Raw genomic sequence first — 16846 nt, forward strand, 5'->3', positions numbered from 1 at the left:
TACGAGACCCTCCATCACTCCAGCTGTCCTTACGAGACCCTCCATCACTCCACCTGCCCTTATGAGACCCTCCATCACTCCACCTGCCCTTATGAGACCCTCCATCACTCCACCAGCCCTTACGAGTCCCTCCATCTCTCCACCTGTCTTTACGAGACCCTCCATCACTCCACCAGCCCTTACGAGTCCCTCCATCTCTCCACCTGTCTTTATGAGACCCTCCATCACTCCACCTGCCCTTACGAGACCCTCCATCACTCCACCTGTCCTTACGAGTCCCTCCATCACTCCACCTGCCCTTACGAGACCCTCCATCACTCCACCTGCCCTTACGAGACCCTCCATCACTCCACCTGCCCTTACGAGACCCTCCATCACTCCACCTGCCCTTACGAGACCCTCCATCACTCCACCAGCCCTTACGAGACCCTCCATCACTCCACCTGCCCTTATGAGACCCTCCATCACTCCACCTGCCCTTACGAGACCCTCCATCACTCCACCTGCCCTTACGAGACCCTCCATCACTCCACCTGCCCTTACGAGACCCTCCATCACTCCAGCTGTCCTTACGAGACCCTCCATCACTCCACCTGCCCTTACGAGACCCTCCATCACTCCACCTGCTCTCAGGAGTCCCTCCATCACTCCACCTGCCCTTACGAGACCCTCCATCACTCCAGCTGTCCTTACGAGACCCTCCATCACTCCACCTGCCCTTATGAGACCCTCCATCACTCCACCTGCCCTTATGAGACCCTCCATCACTCCACCAGCCCTTACGAGTCCCTCCATCTCTCCACCTGTCTTTACGAGACCCTCCATCACTCCACCAGCCCTTACGAGTCCCTCCATCTCTCCACCTGTCTTTATGAGACCCTCCATCACTCCACCTGCCCTTACGAGACCCTCCATCACTCCACCTGCCCTTACGAGACCCTCCATCAATCCACCTGCCCTTACGAGTCCCTCCATCACTCCACCTGCCCTTACGAGACCCTCCATCACTCCACCTGCCCTTACGGGACCCTCCATCACTCCACCTGTCCTTATGAGACCCTCCATCACTCCACCAGCCCTTACGAGTCCCTCCATCACTCCACCTGCCCTTACGAGACCCTCCATCACTCCACCTGCCCTTACGAGACCCTCCATCACTCCACCTGCCCTTACGAGACCCACCATCACTCCACCAGCCCTTACGAGACCCTGCATCACTCCACCTGCCCTTATGAGACCCTCCATCACTCCACCTGCCCTTATTGCCTCAGATTGTGAAGCACAACACAACACGCAACAACCTCAGCGCCTTCAGCCTACATACATGATTGTAGTTTGAATAAAGCTTTGTTTCATGTGTTGACTTGTATATGCATTTGTTTATTGTGTGATGGTGACTTTCATTCATTCTTTTACTAATTTATTAATATTTCTCATTGTTGTCAGTAAATACAATATAATTATTTAATTAATGCTTTATTTAATTGTTTGAATGCAAATGTAGATATGTTCACTACTTTTTACTACTATTTTCAGTAAAAAGTAATATAATTAAATATTGGTCAGCATTTATCGTTGTTATTATTGTATGTTTTGGGGTGGGATAGCAATGCAATTCATTCTGGGGTAATATTAATTTTTAATATTAATGATACTTAAATTTTTTTTAGTATAAAATCACCAGTTTTCTCCAAAGGCAAATCTTTGCACAGCTGCCCTTTGTGCAGACATTAAAAACGCTGAGGAAACCCGTTCTAGGTAGGGCTGTTGAGTTACTGATGTTATGAGGTGTGTGTGTGTGTGTGTGTATATATATATATATATATATATATATATATATATATATATATATATATATATATATATATATATATATATATATATATATATATCATGGGTTTGCATACATAATATGAGATTTTTTTACATATTTTTTACCTAGTATAAGGTTGAATATTTTAATATATTTTTTCTTAAATAATTCATTATAATACATTTAAAAATGCATTTAAATATATATTTATAGGCCTAGGCCTGAGGGATGAAACGAGAGTTAAATTCAACAAGAAAAAGAGGAAAACATAAAGCAGTTAGCCAATTTTGCTTGTGGATAAAAATGTTTGGATATAAAATAAAGAAATTAACAACATTCAAGAGATGACCATTTTGGGATTTCGTAATAAAAATAAATAATATTGTAAGGATAAAACGATGGGTCACATTAGTAGGGTTACTTTAACTTTAATCAACCCTAAATGTATTCACAAAATAAATGGGCAGCAGTTTCTTCAAAATGAGCAAGTTTAATCAATATCAATATTTACAGATAGATGAATTAAACGTGTCGTTCAAATCTTTTAAGTTGTTGCGCGTGTGATAATGCGTCGTAGGTCACATGATAACGTCAACATGGCAGATGTCCGGTTCGCATTCATACTCAACGAGATTTGGCTATAAAGTACCTACTCTTTTTGCGCTCGTTAAGTAAGTACTTATTGAAATTAAGTACCTACTAATTGAGTACGCGGTTTCGGACGCAGCCAGTGTGTTGAAACTGGTAGTTAAGGTAGTTTCCCAAACACACTGTAAGTGCTTGACCAATCACAACACACTGCTCCAGCCGACCAATCAGAGCACAGTGTGCTTTTCAGAAGGAGGGGCTTCATAGAGACAGGAACTAAACAGGGGTGCGTTTCCCGTACAACGTCGTAACTCACTGCTCAACTACCATTGTACATCGTTGAAGAAATCAACTAGCTAGATACGATTGTTTCTCAAAACCATATTATCTCAAATTTGTCGTTCAACCACGTTGGTTATTGATGTCAGTAATAACTACTTTTAACTAATTCTTTTGAGATTGAATTTACGCTAGATTTTTTGCTATAAATTACGGACATGGCATCTGAGGACTAATTCTCATTTTGCTTTATTTCCAGATTAAATCATAGGCTTGTTCTTACGTACTATCAGCACATGCGCACTATACAAAAACTGTGCTTTAAATATCTTGACAAACTAAAAGACGTAAATTATATTTGTATCAATTCAAAATAAAAGATATAGATTGTACTGAATGTCAGCTTGCTTATTTTGCTCAAGATGAGGATTTATTGAGTCCACATGTCATGAAAACAAGAAACCATGATTTTAACCACAGGTCGAGAGCTGTCGTTCAGACCACACAACTCTGCGATGCTGTTTCCCAATGTTCGTTGGAACTATGGCTTCAGGAAACAGCGACTCATTGAACTATGCTGATAACGACAGAACTTGCAACCATAGTTGGTTAACGATGCTTTTGGGAAACACACTCCAGAGAGACAGATTAGGAAGCGAGGAGCTGCAACAATGGAGAATATGCAACAAATAATGAACATTCAAGCAGGAAAACCTGTTCTAGTAGAGCCGACTTTGTAAAAGGGCATAAAAGCTCCTCTTTAAGATTTGAATGGTGTTTAAAATGTAAACAATTATTGTAATACAATGGTTTTATTTAGGTAAATCAGCATAAATGAAAGGCAGTGCTACAAAATTTGTTGTAAATGTTTGGTCCTAAAAATAGATTTTATAAATTATCCAACCATTAGGCAGGTGAGACGATTCCTACTAAGTTGTTGTTGGTCGCTTCCATGCCACAGATGCTGTCCCTGAAGATTACATTTGAAGATTTGTTCATTCAAACAATAAAGACTATTGTCAGATGTAACTGAATCTCTGGTCTCATTCTAGCATCCTCCTATGGGAATGGCCGTCTTTCAGGAGAGTTCTCCAATGAGCTTCCAGTATCCCATTCCTCTCCCAGTATCCTGAGGCTAGAAGCGGCCGCCCCTCATTATCACGAACACCAGCTGCAGGTCAAGGTCTTCTGGAAGAGCCGGATCCAAGGCAAGTGAGCTTCTTTCTATAGACCAAGGTAATGTGACTGAGGTCATTCAAAGTTTACCTCTATGCAAAAATTGTCTCCCAACAAAAAACCCTCTCACATGACTTCACACCGGTCACACAAAGCCTATCTGTTTGTTGACAATCCATGTGTGTCCTTAAACAAGTCACTGCCAAAGCAACAGCATGACTGATGATTTATGGAAGAATGTTACCAAAGAAAAATATTATCTATCCTGCATAAAAAGACAATCTCGCAGGGATGTCCTCTCTAGACTCTTTCCAACAGATTATTCACAATCTGCTTAGTAACTGTGCTCCAAAAATACACATTTGGCGACGACGGCCTTCAAAGGCAAGATTCCAGTCAGACCACAAGCGCCCATAAATACAGGGTGCTGATTTACTGTTATCTCCTGGAAAGAGAGGCATGAAGAGTGATTTAATAATGCTGGTACGAGTGTGAAATCAAAAACAGATGAAGGGGGATGGCGACCTGACGCGGGTTTGGAGAAAGATGTCATGTTGCTTGCGTACGGAAACAGGAAGCCGGGAGCAAAATGTAGATGATCCCTGAAAATATGTGGAGGAGGCAGAACCTCAGAAATGGAAAAAACGCAATCTACAACATTCGGTCTTGTTTACTTTTGCAGAAAGCCAGAAGGATTCCAGTTCATATGTTGTGAGATGGTATCCTGAGGTTTGCGCCAATAACGTGACGAAAGGCGAGAAGACAGCCACAGTTCAGGTGTGTCTCATCGAGTGTCACATACTTTCTTTTCCAAGAAGTCATTTTATTTTTTAAGTTCAAGTAAAATGTGGATATTTCCCCATGGTGTGACAGTGTAACTGTCTCAATGATTGGCTAACCTCTGTAGATGTGAGCATCCAGTGGTGGATGAAGTACACAAATCAAGTACTTGAGTAAAGGCCACTTCACAACAAGAACAATAATTATTATGATAACTATATTAACGTCCACACCAGCACACTGGTCTGCCTCTTTAAATACTTTTTATGGCAAGTGGCTTGATACTCCAAAAATGTCAAATTGTGCCTTTTGTGTTCCACAGATAAAAAGGTTTTTGAAGGTGAATAAAAGATGAAATAATGTTGATTTTTTGGTGAACAATCCCTCTAATGCCCCAGAACCGTTATATCGTCTTACATTTCCGATACTAATGCTAAAAGATGATGTCACTATCAAACCTTGGCGTGACCCTTGAATTTATTATTACTGCGCTTTATTCGTACATCTGATTTCTTTGTTCCCTGAAGTTAATGCAGCTGAATAGTGTAACAGATAATGGCACGACTGCCCGAGAGCGCTGTGTTTCCACACACGATCTGTCATCACTGGCACTGGACACAATAGAAATGTGTGACTGTGTCTTAGTGGGATATCATTATTATACGGATGGGTGAACCGGTTATCTGATTCATTTTAGCAGAGCAGGATGCAGTTACTTAAATGTGTTTTTCATTTACTTTTTCATTTTCATTCTGAGGTCATTTCCACAGACAATATACTGTTATATTGAGTAATAACTGTGCTATTTTCTGCTCTTCAGGGAACACATTTTGTGATTACTGGCCTGTTTTTTGCCTGTAAGTACCGTGTGGCAGTGAAGCCCATTACTGAACAAGAGCAGAGGTCAGAGGTCATGACCTCTGTTACCACCCCACTTTGCTTATCGCTGATGGGCAGACGGAAGAAACTGACTGCCTGTGCCAGAGATGGTAAGATGATATCGAGTGCGAGAGCATTCACAGAGATTTATTGTTATCTGTATCAGAGACAACACCAAATTAGTCACTCTCACATTTCACCCTAAAATCAAAAGAAGAAAAAAACCTGCGTAGAGAAACGAAGCCTGCTTTTAAGACCGTTAGGGTTGGTTTACATTGTGGCGTTATTTTCACAATTGTTAAGCCTAGTTTTCATTAATGCAGTGCAAAATGATTAAATAAATATGTCTCACTCTCATTACTGTAACGTTTCTGGATTTTTGTTCTTTTGAATTTGTTTGTAATTCTAATCTCAATTGTGATTTTATTGTACAACAACAGTAATAATTTAAAAATATAGCTGCAAGCATCAATTAAGGGGCCAAGCACAAAAAAAGGCATGATGAGTTATGCAAGCATGGCTGGGAGCATCAGACCAACTGCAACAATGACTAATTGGACATTTTAGATGATTTTAGTCAGATGGCTGGAAAAATCTTAAATATAATCACTAGTAATATAATTTAATTGCTTGTCACTTTCAACCAATAGGTGGGGTGTGGTCAGTTTGGTGTCAATATGTTAAAGCTTTGCAGAGATGCTGCTGTAGATCTGTTTTAGCCATCAAATTTGATGATGAGTTAAACGATACCGGTTTGGTATATCAACACGAAATCCATTTTTTATAATATTTGGTGAAAATCAGACCAACTAGGAGGAGTGAGAAAAAAGTAGGATTTCAAGGAAATTCAAAATGGTGGACAGTGAGTTTGATTGACTACGGAAAAATTTGTATCATTGTTCTCTGTATGACTACTATGACAATAAAATAGGCAAAATAAATCTAAAGCTTTTAGCATTATTTGAATTTTCATTATAATTTTTATAAACCTCAAACTTTTAATACCTTCAAGGCATCATGCCAAAGACACATAACAAGTTTTGTAATGATACGCCAATGTGTTCATAAAATATAGCAGGCCTGAATTGAAAATTTCAGGATTTTTGGTCAAACTATATAAGCAAAAAAAAAAATCATATCTCCTGACCACTAGGTGGCACTGTGCCAAAAGTGTGCAGGTAACCTCTGGTCATGGTTGTCATAACACACACCAACTTTGGTCTGAATACGCTAAAGCATTGCAGAGATTTAGCCTCACGTCTATTTTGGCGTGCTCTTTGTCAAATTCGTTCGTGCATTATTTGAGAACGGTTTGACAAAATCAACATAAAATTCCATAAATTTTGTCTGCATGGTTTGAAGATGATCTGTTTTTTTGTGTGTATAAATCGAAGCAATGGTCTAGGAGGAGATATAAAAAGTCGTTTTCTGGAAAATTCTAAATGGAAGAAAAATTTCGAACCGCCATCAAACCGTCCGATGACAAGGAATCAGAGGAAATTTTTGTTTCTAGCCCATATGGTTCAAAAGTTAGTAGCATAACCATGCGTGAACATTCTGACAGGCGCTAGAGGATTTGAGTTAGAGACTCCAAATTTGCTCTAGAAAATGTTGAGACTAGCTTCCATCTGTGTGTCAAATGCTAGCTGTTCAATGGGAAGCCATGACTTCATGAGCGGAAGAAGATTTAGAGCAACACTAACGGATACCATAGCATACAATATTATCTAATATCTATATAATAAAATAGTATACAATTAATATCAGGCTTAAAAATGTATTTATGTAAAGTATTTGTTTTTGTCTTTGATTTTGTAGTGAAATGTAAGTGAGGCAATCCTTTCTGAGGTTCACCCAGGATTTTGCAAATGTTATGACAGAATTGATATCCTCTATCATTCATTCCAGTGCAATCTCTTGTCCTAGAGCGCCATCCTCAGTTTAAAAAAGCCCTGCAGCGTCCTGAGAAGCTCTCAGCTTTGTTCCAGCCGGTGAATGGCTCTGTGCAGGCAGTTTTCAGCTGGCAGGTGTCGCCAGAGAGCGCAGGCCAGACGCCCATCACCGGATTCCACTTCTCCTGGGTCAAAGTGTCCAGCAGCAGCACTAATGGCACACTGATCTCCCAAACACACATCCTTCCTCCGGTGAGTCACTTTGCTGATTGGTAAGAACTAATTAAAACAAAATACAACAAGATGTATGATTCTAAGCAGAGCACAAAATAAATTCTGACTGCTTTATCTGCCATTTGGTTGGATTTAAAAAAAATGTTATAATACTTTCTCATTACTGTAATGGCAATTTAAATGCTGATAGTCAAGTTGAAATGGAAAATGCTGTAAATAGATCTTACGCTTTACTGCACATTGCTCTGTGAATGTTTTGTCCTTCAGGATCAGCTGTCGCTCACTGTAGACGCGCTCCAGCCAGAGAGTGTGTACAGGGTTGAGGTGCAGGTTCAGTCTGAAGCAGGACGTGGACCGTCAGTGGCCAAAACCCTCCACACTCCTCACGTGAACGGCACACTCCTCTGAGGTACATGCTATGAATGTACTAAAAATGCATTACAAATGCTTTTCATACAGACAATGACATGAATATACCTTTTCTAAAATAAACATGTTTTCAGTTAATGTATTATTCATTTATTCTGATGACCATAAATGTCAAGTTGCTGTAACCGCCCTGCAACACTAGTGGCACCTAGTGGAATTACAGAATTTTCAAACCACCTTGCAAATGCATCTTTCGCATGCCTCCCCCAACTCAGACATCACACATACAGCTCTTACAGGAGCTTGTAAAGGTATGTCTCAACAGGGAGACGTAGGCTGCTTTCAATTAAAAGTCCAACATTTTAGGAATACTTTTAGCTTCGTTGCTGTGTGTCATAAGTAAATAAGTAGCCAACACTCTGCCTAGAGCAAATGCATGCATCTCGCTCATATATAATGGTATCCAGATGTAGCGCTCTGTTTGCTTTGATGTGTTCATGACCTGTTCAATCTTTGAAGGTCTAAATGCAGTGAAATTTGCGTTTCATCCCTGTAACCAAAGCTGAATTTCTTTTCCCATTTAACGAATAAGTCATGGTTCCAAAGCAGCGAAATACCCTCAGCCACACCCCAAACTCTCAGCCTGCTACAGTAGCCACACCCCAAACTCTCAGCCTGCTACAGTAGCCACACCCCAAACTCTCAGCCTGCTACAGTAGCCACACCCCAAACTCTCAGCCTGCTACAGTAGCCACGCCCCAAACTCTCAGCCTGCTACAGTAGCCACGCCCCAAACTCTCAGCCTGCTACAGTAGCCACACCCCAAACTCTCAGCCTGCTACAGTAGCCACGCCCCAAACTCTCAGCCTGCTACAGTGGCCACACCCCAAACTCTCACCCTGCTACAGTAGCCACGCCCCAAACTCTGTTTGCTACAGTGGCCACACCCCAAACTCTCAGCCTGCTACAGTAGCCACGCCCCAAACTCTCAGCCTGCTACAGTAGCCACGCCCCAAACTCTCAGCCTGCTACAGTAGCCACGCCCCAAACTCTCAGCCTGCTACAGTAGCCACACCCCAAACTCTCAGCCTGCTACAGTAGCCACGCCCCAAACTCTCAGACTGCTACAGTAGCCACGCCCCAAACTCTCAGCCTGCTACAGTAGCCACGCCCCAAACTCTCAGCCTGCTACAGTAGCCACGCCCCAAACTCAGTCTGCTACAGTAGCCACGCCCCAAACTCTCAGCCTGCTACAGTAGCCACACCCCAAACTCTCAGCCTGCTACAGTAGCCACACCCCAAACTCTCAGCCTGCTACAGTAGCCACGCCCCAAACTCTCAGCCTGCTACAGTAGCCACGCCCCAAACTCTCAGCCTGCTACAGTAGCCACACCCCAAACTCTCAGCCTGCTACAGTAGCCACGCCCCAAACTCTCAGCCTGCTACAGTGGCCACGCCCCAAACTCTCACCCTGCTACAGTAGCCACGCCCCAAACTCTGTTTGCTACAGTGGCCACACCCCAAACTCTCAGCCTGCTACAGTAGCCACACCCCAAACTCTCAGCCTGCTACAGTAGCCACGCCCCAAACTCTCAGCCTGCTACAGTAGCCACGCCCCAAACTCTCAGCCTGCTACAGTAGCCACGCCCCAAACTCTCAGCCTGCTACAGTAGCCACACCCCAAACTCTCAGCCTGCTACAGTAGCCACGCCCCAAACTCTCAGCCTGCTACAGTAGCCACGCCCCAAACTCTCAGCCTGCTACAGTAGCCACGCCCCAAACTCTCAGCCTGCTACAGTAGCCACGCCCCAAACTCTCAGCCTGCTACAGTAGCCACGCCCCAAACTCTCAGTCTGCTACAGTAGCCACGCCCCAAACTCTCAGCCTGCTACAGTAGCCACACCCCAAACTCTCAGCCTGCTACAGTAGCCACACCCCAAACTCTCAGCCTGCTACAGTAGCCTGTAACTATCTCGCCTTTTTATTTCATAGACTATAAGTTACATAAAAGGGGGATTCACTTTTGCTTATAGTTGTGTTCAAATTAAATACGAGTCTCAATAAGGGAGTGAAAATGAATAGTATGTATTAAAAATGAATGCTACTAATAACAATAGACATACTGATGAAACCCAAAACAACATTTCATATAACCAAGCTCAATACTGTAAACAAACAAATAAACATATCAAACTCAAACCCAAAACACAAATAAACAAAACAGGCGACATGAGGTATGGAAGGTGTAACTGCAGTATGAGAAGAGAAATACAGTCTGTAATGCAAATCTTCTTATCTGAATGTTGGTAGAAAGTCCCAGTCTTTGCAATGTCCCAGCAGGCAATGAAGATAGGCAATCAGTTCAAATAATTCCACTGGTGTAATCCAACACAGGTAGCATAATCCAACACAGGAAAAGTACATCTCATCACAACTCTTGTTTCTCTTCTAAAGCTCAATTACAGAGTCCTCTGTGAGCTTCTCTGCAAATATCCTTAACCCAATGGGTTTCCACCTCTTTTTTCCCCCAACAAACCCCAAACCATCACCATGCTTCCCTCATTCCTCCCTCTATCTCTCCCAAACTTTAAACCATTTCCTCCTTTTGTTGCCCTCTTGAGGCCAGGATGAACACTTTCATCCTTGTAACAGGGTAACTGTTACAAGCCACACCCCCAACTCTCAGCCTGCTACAGTAGCCACGCCCCAAACTCTCAGTTTGCTACAGTAGCCACACCCCAAACTCTCAGCCTGCTACAGTAGCCACGCCCCAAACTCTCAGCCTGCTACAGTGGCCACACCCCAAACTCTCACCCTGCTACAGTAGCCACGCCCCAAACTCTCAGTTTGCTACAGTGGCCACACCCCAAACTCTCAGCCTGCTACAGTAGCCACGCCCCAAACTCTCAGCCTGCTACAGTAGCCACGCCCCAAACTCTCAGCCTGCTACAGTAGCCACGCCCCAAACTCTCAGCCTGCTACAGTAGCCACACCCCAAACTCTCAGCCTGCTACAGTAGCCACGCCCCAAACTCTCAGCCTGCTACAGTAGCCACGCCCCAAACTCTCAGCCTGCTACAGTAGCCACGCCCCAAACTCTCAGCCTGCTACAGTAGCCACGCCCCAAACTCTCAGCCTGCTACAGTAGCCACGCCCCAAACTCTCAGTCTGCTACAGTAGCCACGCCCCAAACTCTCAGCCTGCTACAGTAGCCACACCCCAAACTCTCAGCCTGCTACAGTAGCCACGCCCCAAACTCTCAGCCTGCTACAGTAGCCACGCCCCAAACTCTCAGCCTGCTACAGTAGCCACACCCCAAACTCTCAGCCTGCTACAGTAGCCACGCCCCAAACTCTCAGCCTGCTACAGTAGCCACGCCCCAAACTCTCAGTCTGCTACAGTAGCCACGCCCCAAACTCTCAGCCTGCTACAGTAGCCACACCCCAAACTCTCAGCCTGCTACAGTAGCCACACCCCAAACTCTCAGCCTGCTACAGTAGCCTGTAACTATATCGCCTTTTTATTTCATAGACTATACATTACATAAAAGGGGGATTCACTTTTGCTTATAGTTGTGTTCAAATTAAATACGAGTCTCAATAAGGGAGTGAAAATGAATAGTATGTATTAAAAATGAATGCTACTAATAACAATAGACATACTGATGAAACCCAAAACAACATTTCATATAACCAAGCTCAATACTGTAAACAAACAAATAAACATATCAAACTCAAACCCAAAACACAAATAAACAAAACAGGCGACATGAGGTATGGAAGGTGTAACTGCAGTATGAGAAGAGAAATACAGTCTGTAATGCAAATCTTCTTATCTGAATGTTGGTAGAAAGTCCCAGTCTTTGCAATGTCCCAGCAGGCAATGAAGATAGGCAATCAGTTCAAATAATTCCACTGGTGTAATCCAACACAGGTAGCATAATCCAACACAGGAAAAGTACATCTCATCACAACTCTTGTTTCTCTTCTAAAGCTCAATTACAGAGTCCTCTGTGAGCTTCTCTGCAAACATCCTTAACCCAATGGGTTTCCACCTCTTTTTTCCCCCAACAAACCCCAAACCATCACCATGCTTCCCTCATTTCTCCCTCTATCTCTCCCAAACTTTAAACCATTTCCTCCTTTTGTTGCCCTCTTGAGGCCAGGATGAACACTTTCATCCTTGTAACAGGGTAACTGTTACAAGCCACACCCCCAACTCTCAGCCTGCTACAGTAGCCACGCCCCAAACTCTCAGTTTGCTACAGTGGCCACACCCCCAACTCTCAGCCTGCTACAGTAGCCACGCCCCCAACTCTCAGGGACAGACTCGGGAGCCACATTCTGTGGTCACGACAGGTTTGGCAGGAATTATTTCTAGGGACTTGACAAGATTTGCAAGACATTCAGAGAAGGCCTCTGTGGCAATCGAAACAACCCTTTCGATGGGTTGATACTGTGTGTTGGGCTGCCTCTGTAGTATCTACAGCTAACTCAGACAACCCAGGCAGAATAGCAGTGACTGAAACAGACCTGGCAGACTCTGAAGTAACAGGAATACTCTTGGCAGTTACTGGGAAGACAGAGGTTAAGTCAGCAGACTCAGAGGTGGCTGGAACTGACTTAATGTCTAAGAGAGGATAGCGGTTGACTTGACTGGTTCTTGAATAACAGAAATTGACTCAGATTTTGAAGTGACTGGGACTGACCTGGATGCCTGGGAGAAGATGGCGGTTGGTTTGACTGACTCTGGGGTAGCTGTGGTGGACTGGACTGCCCTCTTCCATCTGGATCTTAGTTTCTTGGTAGAAGTCAGAAGAGGATCATTAACGTGACAGGAGAGGAAGGGCAGGGTGATTGCTGCAAGCAGATTCTGTTCAACTTGGCATTCCCCATTGCGATGACCAAACTAATTGAGACCACGATGACGGGCCAGTCTCTCCCGGGTGTTAGCAGGTGGCGGGATTCTGATGCTCATTCTGCTGAGTCCTGAGCTGGCCAGTTTGTTCTGTTATGGATCTATGCAGTGGTGTGAAGCGTGGGATGCAGTGGTGTAAAGCGTGGGAGGCAGTGGTGTAAAGCGTGGGATGCAGTGATGTAAAGCGTGGGATGCATTGGTGTAAAGCGTGGGATGCAGTGGTGTAAAGCGTGGGATGCAGTGGTGTAAAGTGTCAGATACAGTGGTGTAAAGCGTGAGAGGCAGTGGTGTAAAGCGTGGGATGCAGTGGTGTAAAGCGTGGGATGCAGTGGTGTAAAGCGTGGGATGCAGTGGTGTAAAGTGTCAGATGCAGTGGTGTAAAGCGTGGGATGCAGTGGTGTAAAGTGTCAGATGCAGTGGTGTAAAGTGTCAGATGCAGTGGTGTAAAGCGTGGGATGCAGTGGTGTAAAGCGTGGGATGCAGTGGTGTAAAGTGTCAGATGCAGTGGTGTAAAACGTGGGATGCAGTGATGTAAAGCGTGGGATGCATTGGTGTAAAGCGTGGGATGCAGTGGTGTAAAGCGTGGGATGCAGTGGTGTAAAGCATGGGATGCAGTGGTGTAAAGCGTGGGATGCATTGGTGTAAAGCGTGGGAGGCAGTGGTGTAAAGCGTGGGATGCAGTGGTGTAAAGCGTGGGATGCAGTGATGTAAAGCGTGGGATGCATTGGTGTAAAGCGTGGGATGCAGTGGTGTAAAGCGTGGGATGCAGTGGTGTAAAGTGTCAGATACAGTGGTGTAAAGCGTGAGAGGCAGTGGTGTAAAGCGTGGGATGCAGTGGTGTAAAGCGTGGGATGCAGTGGTGTAAAGCGTGGGATGCAGTGGTGTAAAGTGTCAGATGCAGTGGTGTAAAGTGTCAGATGCAGTGGTGTAAAGCGTGGGATGCAGTGGTGTAAAGTGTCAGATGCAGTGGTGTAAAGTGTCAGATGCAGTGGTGTAAAGCGTGGGATGCAGTGGTGTAAAGCGTGGGATGCAGTGGTGTAAAGCGTGAGAGGCAGTGGTGTAAAGCGTGGGATGCAGTGGTGTAAAGCGTGGGATGCAGTGGTGTAAAGTGTCAGATGCAGTGGTGTAAAGTGTCAGATGCAGTGGTGTAAAGCGTGGGATGCAGTGGTGTAAAGTGTCAGATGCAGTGGTGTAAAGTGTCAGATGCAGTGGTGTAAAGCGTGGGATGCAGTGGTGTAAAGCGTGGGGTGCAGTGGAGTAAAGCGTGAGAGGCAGTGGTGTAAAGCGTGGGATGCAGTGGTGTAAAGCGTGGGATGCAGTGGTGTAAAGTGTCAGATGCAGTGGTGTAAAGTGTCAGATGCAGTGGTGTAAAGCGTGGGATGCAGTGGTGTAAAGTGTCAGATGCAGTGGTGTAAAGTGTCAGATGCAGTGGTGTAAAGCGTGGGATGCAGTGGTGTAAAGCGTGGGGTGCAGTGGAGTAAAGCGTGAGAGGCAGTGGTGTAAAGCGTGGGATGCAGTGGTGTAAAGTGTCAGATGCAGTGGTGTAAAGCATGAGATGCAGTGGTGTAAAGCATGAGATGCAGTGGTGTAAAGCGTGAGAGGCAGTGGTGTAAAGCGTGGGATGCAGTGGTGTAAAGCGTGGGATGCAGTGGTGTAAAGCGTGGGATGCAGTGGTGTAAAGTGTCAGATGCAGTGGTGTAAAGTGTCAGATGCAGTGGTGTAAAGCGTGGGATGCAGTGGTGTAAAGTGTCAGATGCAGTGGTGTAAAACGTGGGATGCAGTGATGTAAAGCGGGGGATGCATTGGTGTAAAGCGTGGGATGCAGTGGTGTAAAGCGTGGGATGCAGTGGTGTAAAGCGTGGGATGCATTGGTGTAAAGCGTGGGAGGCAGTGGTGTAAAGCGTGAAGGAACTCTTAGTGCTTCAGCATACCAAGATATTTTGAACAATTTCATGCTCCCAACTTTGTGGGAACAGTTTGAGGATGTTCCTGTTCCAACATGATTGCGCACCAGTGCACAAAGCAAGGTCCATAAAGACATGGATGAGGAGTTTGACGTGGAGGAACTGGACTGGACTGCACAGAGTCCTGACCTCAACCCGATAGAACAGCTTTGGGATGAATTAGAGCGGAGACTGTGAGCCAGGCCTTCTCGTCCAACACCAGTGCCTGACCTCACTAATGCACTTCTGGAAGAATGGTCAAAAATTCCCATAAACACACTTCTGGAAAGCCTTCCCAGAAGAGTTGAAGCTGTTATAGCTGCCAAATCCATATTAAACCCTACGGATTAAGAATGGGATGTCATTTAAGTGCATGTGCACGTAAAGGCAGGCGTCCCAAAACTTTTGGCAATATATTGTATATATTTGGGAATATTATACATGCATTCAAGGTGCAAGAAAAATATGTTATTACTATTTTTAAATGAGATAAAATGTTTTCAAAAACAATTAAAATTACTATGAATTTTGACTGTATCTCATAATATCTCTCATCATGTTCATTTTTGCTTTTACCTTACGATTTTGACTTTCTGTCATAATTTCCACCTTTCTCATAATTATGACGTATTATATCATGATTTGGACTTTTTATATCATAAAAATGTCTTAAAATGGGCTCCCATACTTTCAAGCTCTAAAAAGGGCAAAAAGCATCAAATGAATTAGTCTGTATATCTTTCAATATAGATCATACAAAAGCTTTGATTGAGAAACAGAAACAATTTCCAGTCAGTATTCACTGAAACACGCGCTGTGCTCTGAAGCAGCTCACTACTGCAATGGCTAATAATATTAACTTTTTTTGTTTGTTTGTTTCTTTTTACAGATGGAGAAAAATACGTGAGGAATCAAGCTACTCGTAAATGAAGTGCTTGTGATGTTCCTCATTTGGACACATGCATCTGCTCAATGACTCAATGTAAAGGCACACAGAGACAATGTGATGAGCCTCCAGAAGCTCCCAGCGTGACACCAGACCAGCAGACCAGCCTGTTCACCGAAGCGTTCAGATCAGTGCACTGTAACATATGAATGTTGAGGAACCAAATCATGCTTCTGTTATGGACAAATGTGTAGCACTGATGTAGTTAGTATGTAGTTGCATATAGTTGTGTGTCATATTATTTTATTGACAAATATGTGTTTCATACAGAAGTTTATTGTGCTTATACCCAACGGGCCTCATTCATGAAACTCAAGCAGTTTGATTTTCTGTCTGGCATTGTTACCTTTTTATTAATTTAGAAGACAATTTATACATAACCATGTTTTCTTTCCTGAGAATCAAACCCTATGACCAGCAAAGTTCATTTTACGAAGTTTACACAGAAATGAAATTCTGTGCATGTTTCATGAATAATGCCTACCATCAATATTTGTACATGTAATATATTAAATTTCAACACAACATCAGCGTGGGATTCATCTCAGATTTAAACATTAGAACAGGGCCATTTATGAACAACAGCACGTCTGATTTTATTTATTGTGAATGTAATTCATTAATCTCAAGCAGAACAGTGTAATATACTAAACTTTCTATGGCAAAGAGTGAGAAATGTCAGTGCCTTATACTGTATCAGTTATATCAGGCTAGATCAGATTGATTCACAGCATACGTCCATCGGCATAGAGAAACAGCTGTGGACACTGCTGCGTAAATCATGTTTTCAGACATAAAATGCATTTGAAAGTTGTATCTTTGTACAATATAGCATACTGTTTTTGTAAATATAGATTTTTTTTGTATTATCTATGGTTTGTTGTTGTCACTAATAAATTGGGCTAAATGAAGCTCCACACCTTTCATTTATAAATATGTGTGTCCGTCCATCATGAGAATGTGAGCCGAACATCAACAGGAATGTATACAGTAATTGAAACATCTTCCCTGTGCCGTATATATCAGTGTGA

The 16846-nt window shown here is 43.6% G+C and overlaps 1 protein-coding gene across 3 annotated transcripts in view; it reads left to right on the plus strand.

The window, feature by feature from the left end:
• Nucleotides 1–16746, plus strand: part of anos1b (anosmin 1b) — a 90576-nt gene extending 73830 nt beyond the window's left edge. For 2 of the 3 annotated variants that reach the window (XM_081384219.1, XM_081384221.1), the window contains exons 9-14: nucleotides 3733–3892; nucleotides 4543–4633; nucleotides 5457–5625; nucleotides 7442–7659; nucleotides 7909–8050; nucleotides 15759–16746. In XM_081384219.1, coding sequence (XP_081240345.1) covers nucleotides 3733–3892; nucleotides 4543–4633; nucleotides 5457–5625; nucleotides 7442–7659; nucleotides 7909–8049 — 779 coding nt within the window. In that variant the 3' untranslated portion in view covers nucleotide 8050; nucleotides 15759–16746. Of the gene's footprint in view, nucleotides 1–3732; nucleotides 3893–4538; nucleotides 4634–5456; nucleotides 5626–7441; nucleotides 7660–7908; nucleotides 8051–15758 lie in introns of all 3 variants that reach the window. The other variant, XM_081384220.1, reaches the window with a different exon arrangement.
• The last annotated feature ends 100 nt before the right edge of the window (nucleotides 16747–16846 follow it).

Source organism: Scardinius erythrophthalmus (genome assembly GCF_964197995.2).
Source record: "Scardinius erythrophthalmus genome assembly, chromosome: 14".
In the NCBI taxonomy this organism is placed as follows: domain Eukaryota; kingdom Metazoa; phylum Chordata; class Actinopteri; order Cypriniformes; family Leuciscidae; genus Scardinius; species Scardinius erythrophthalmus.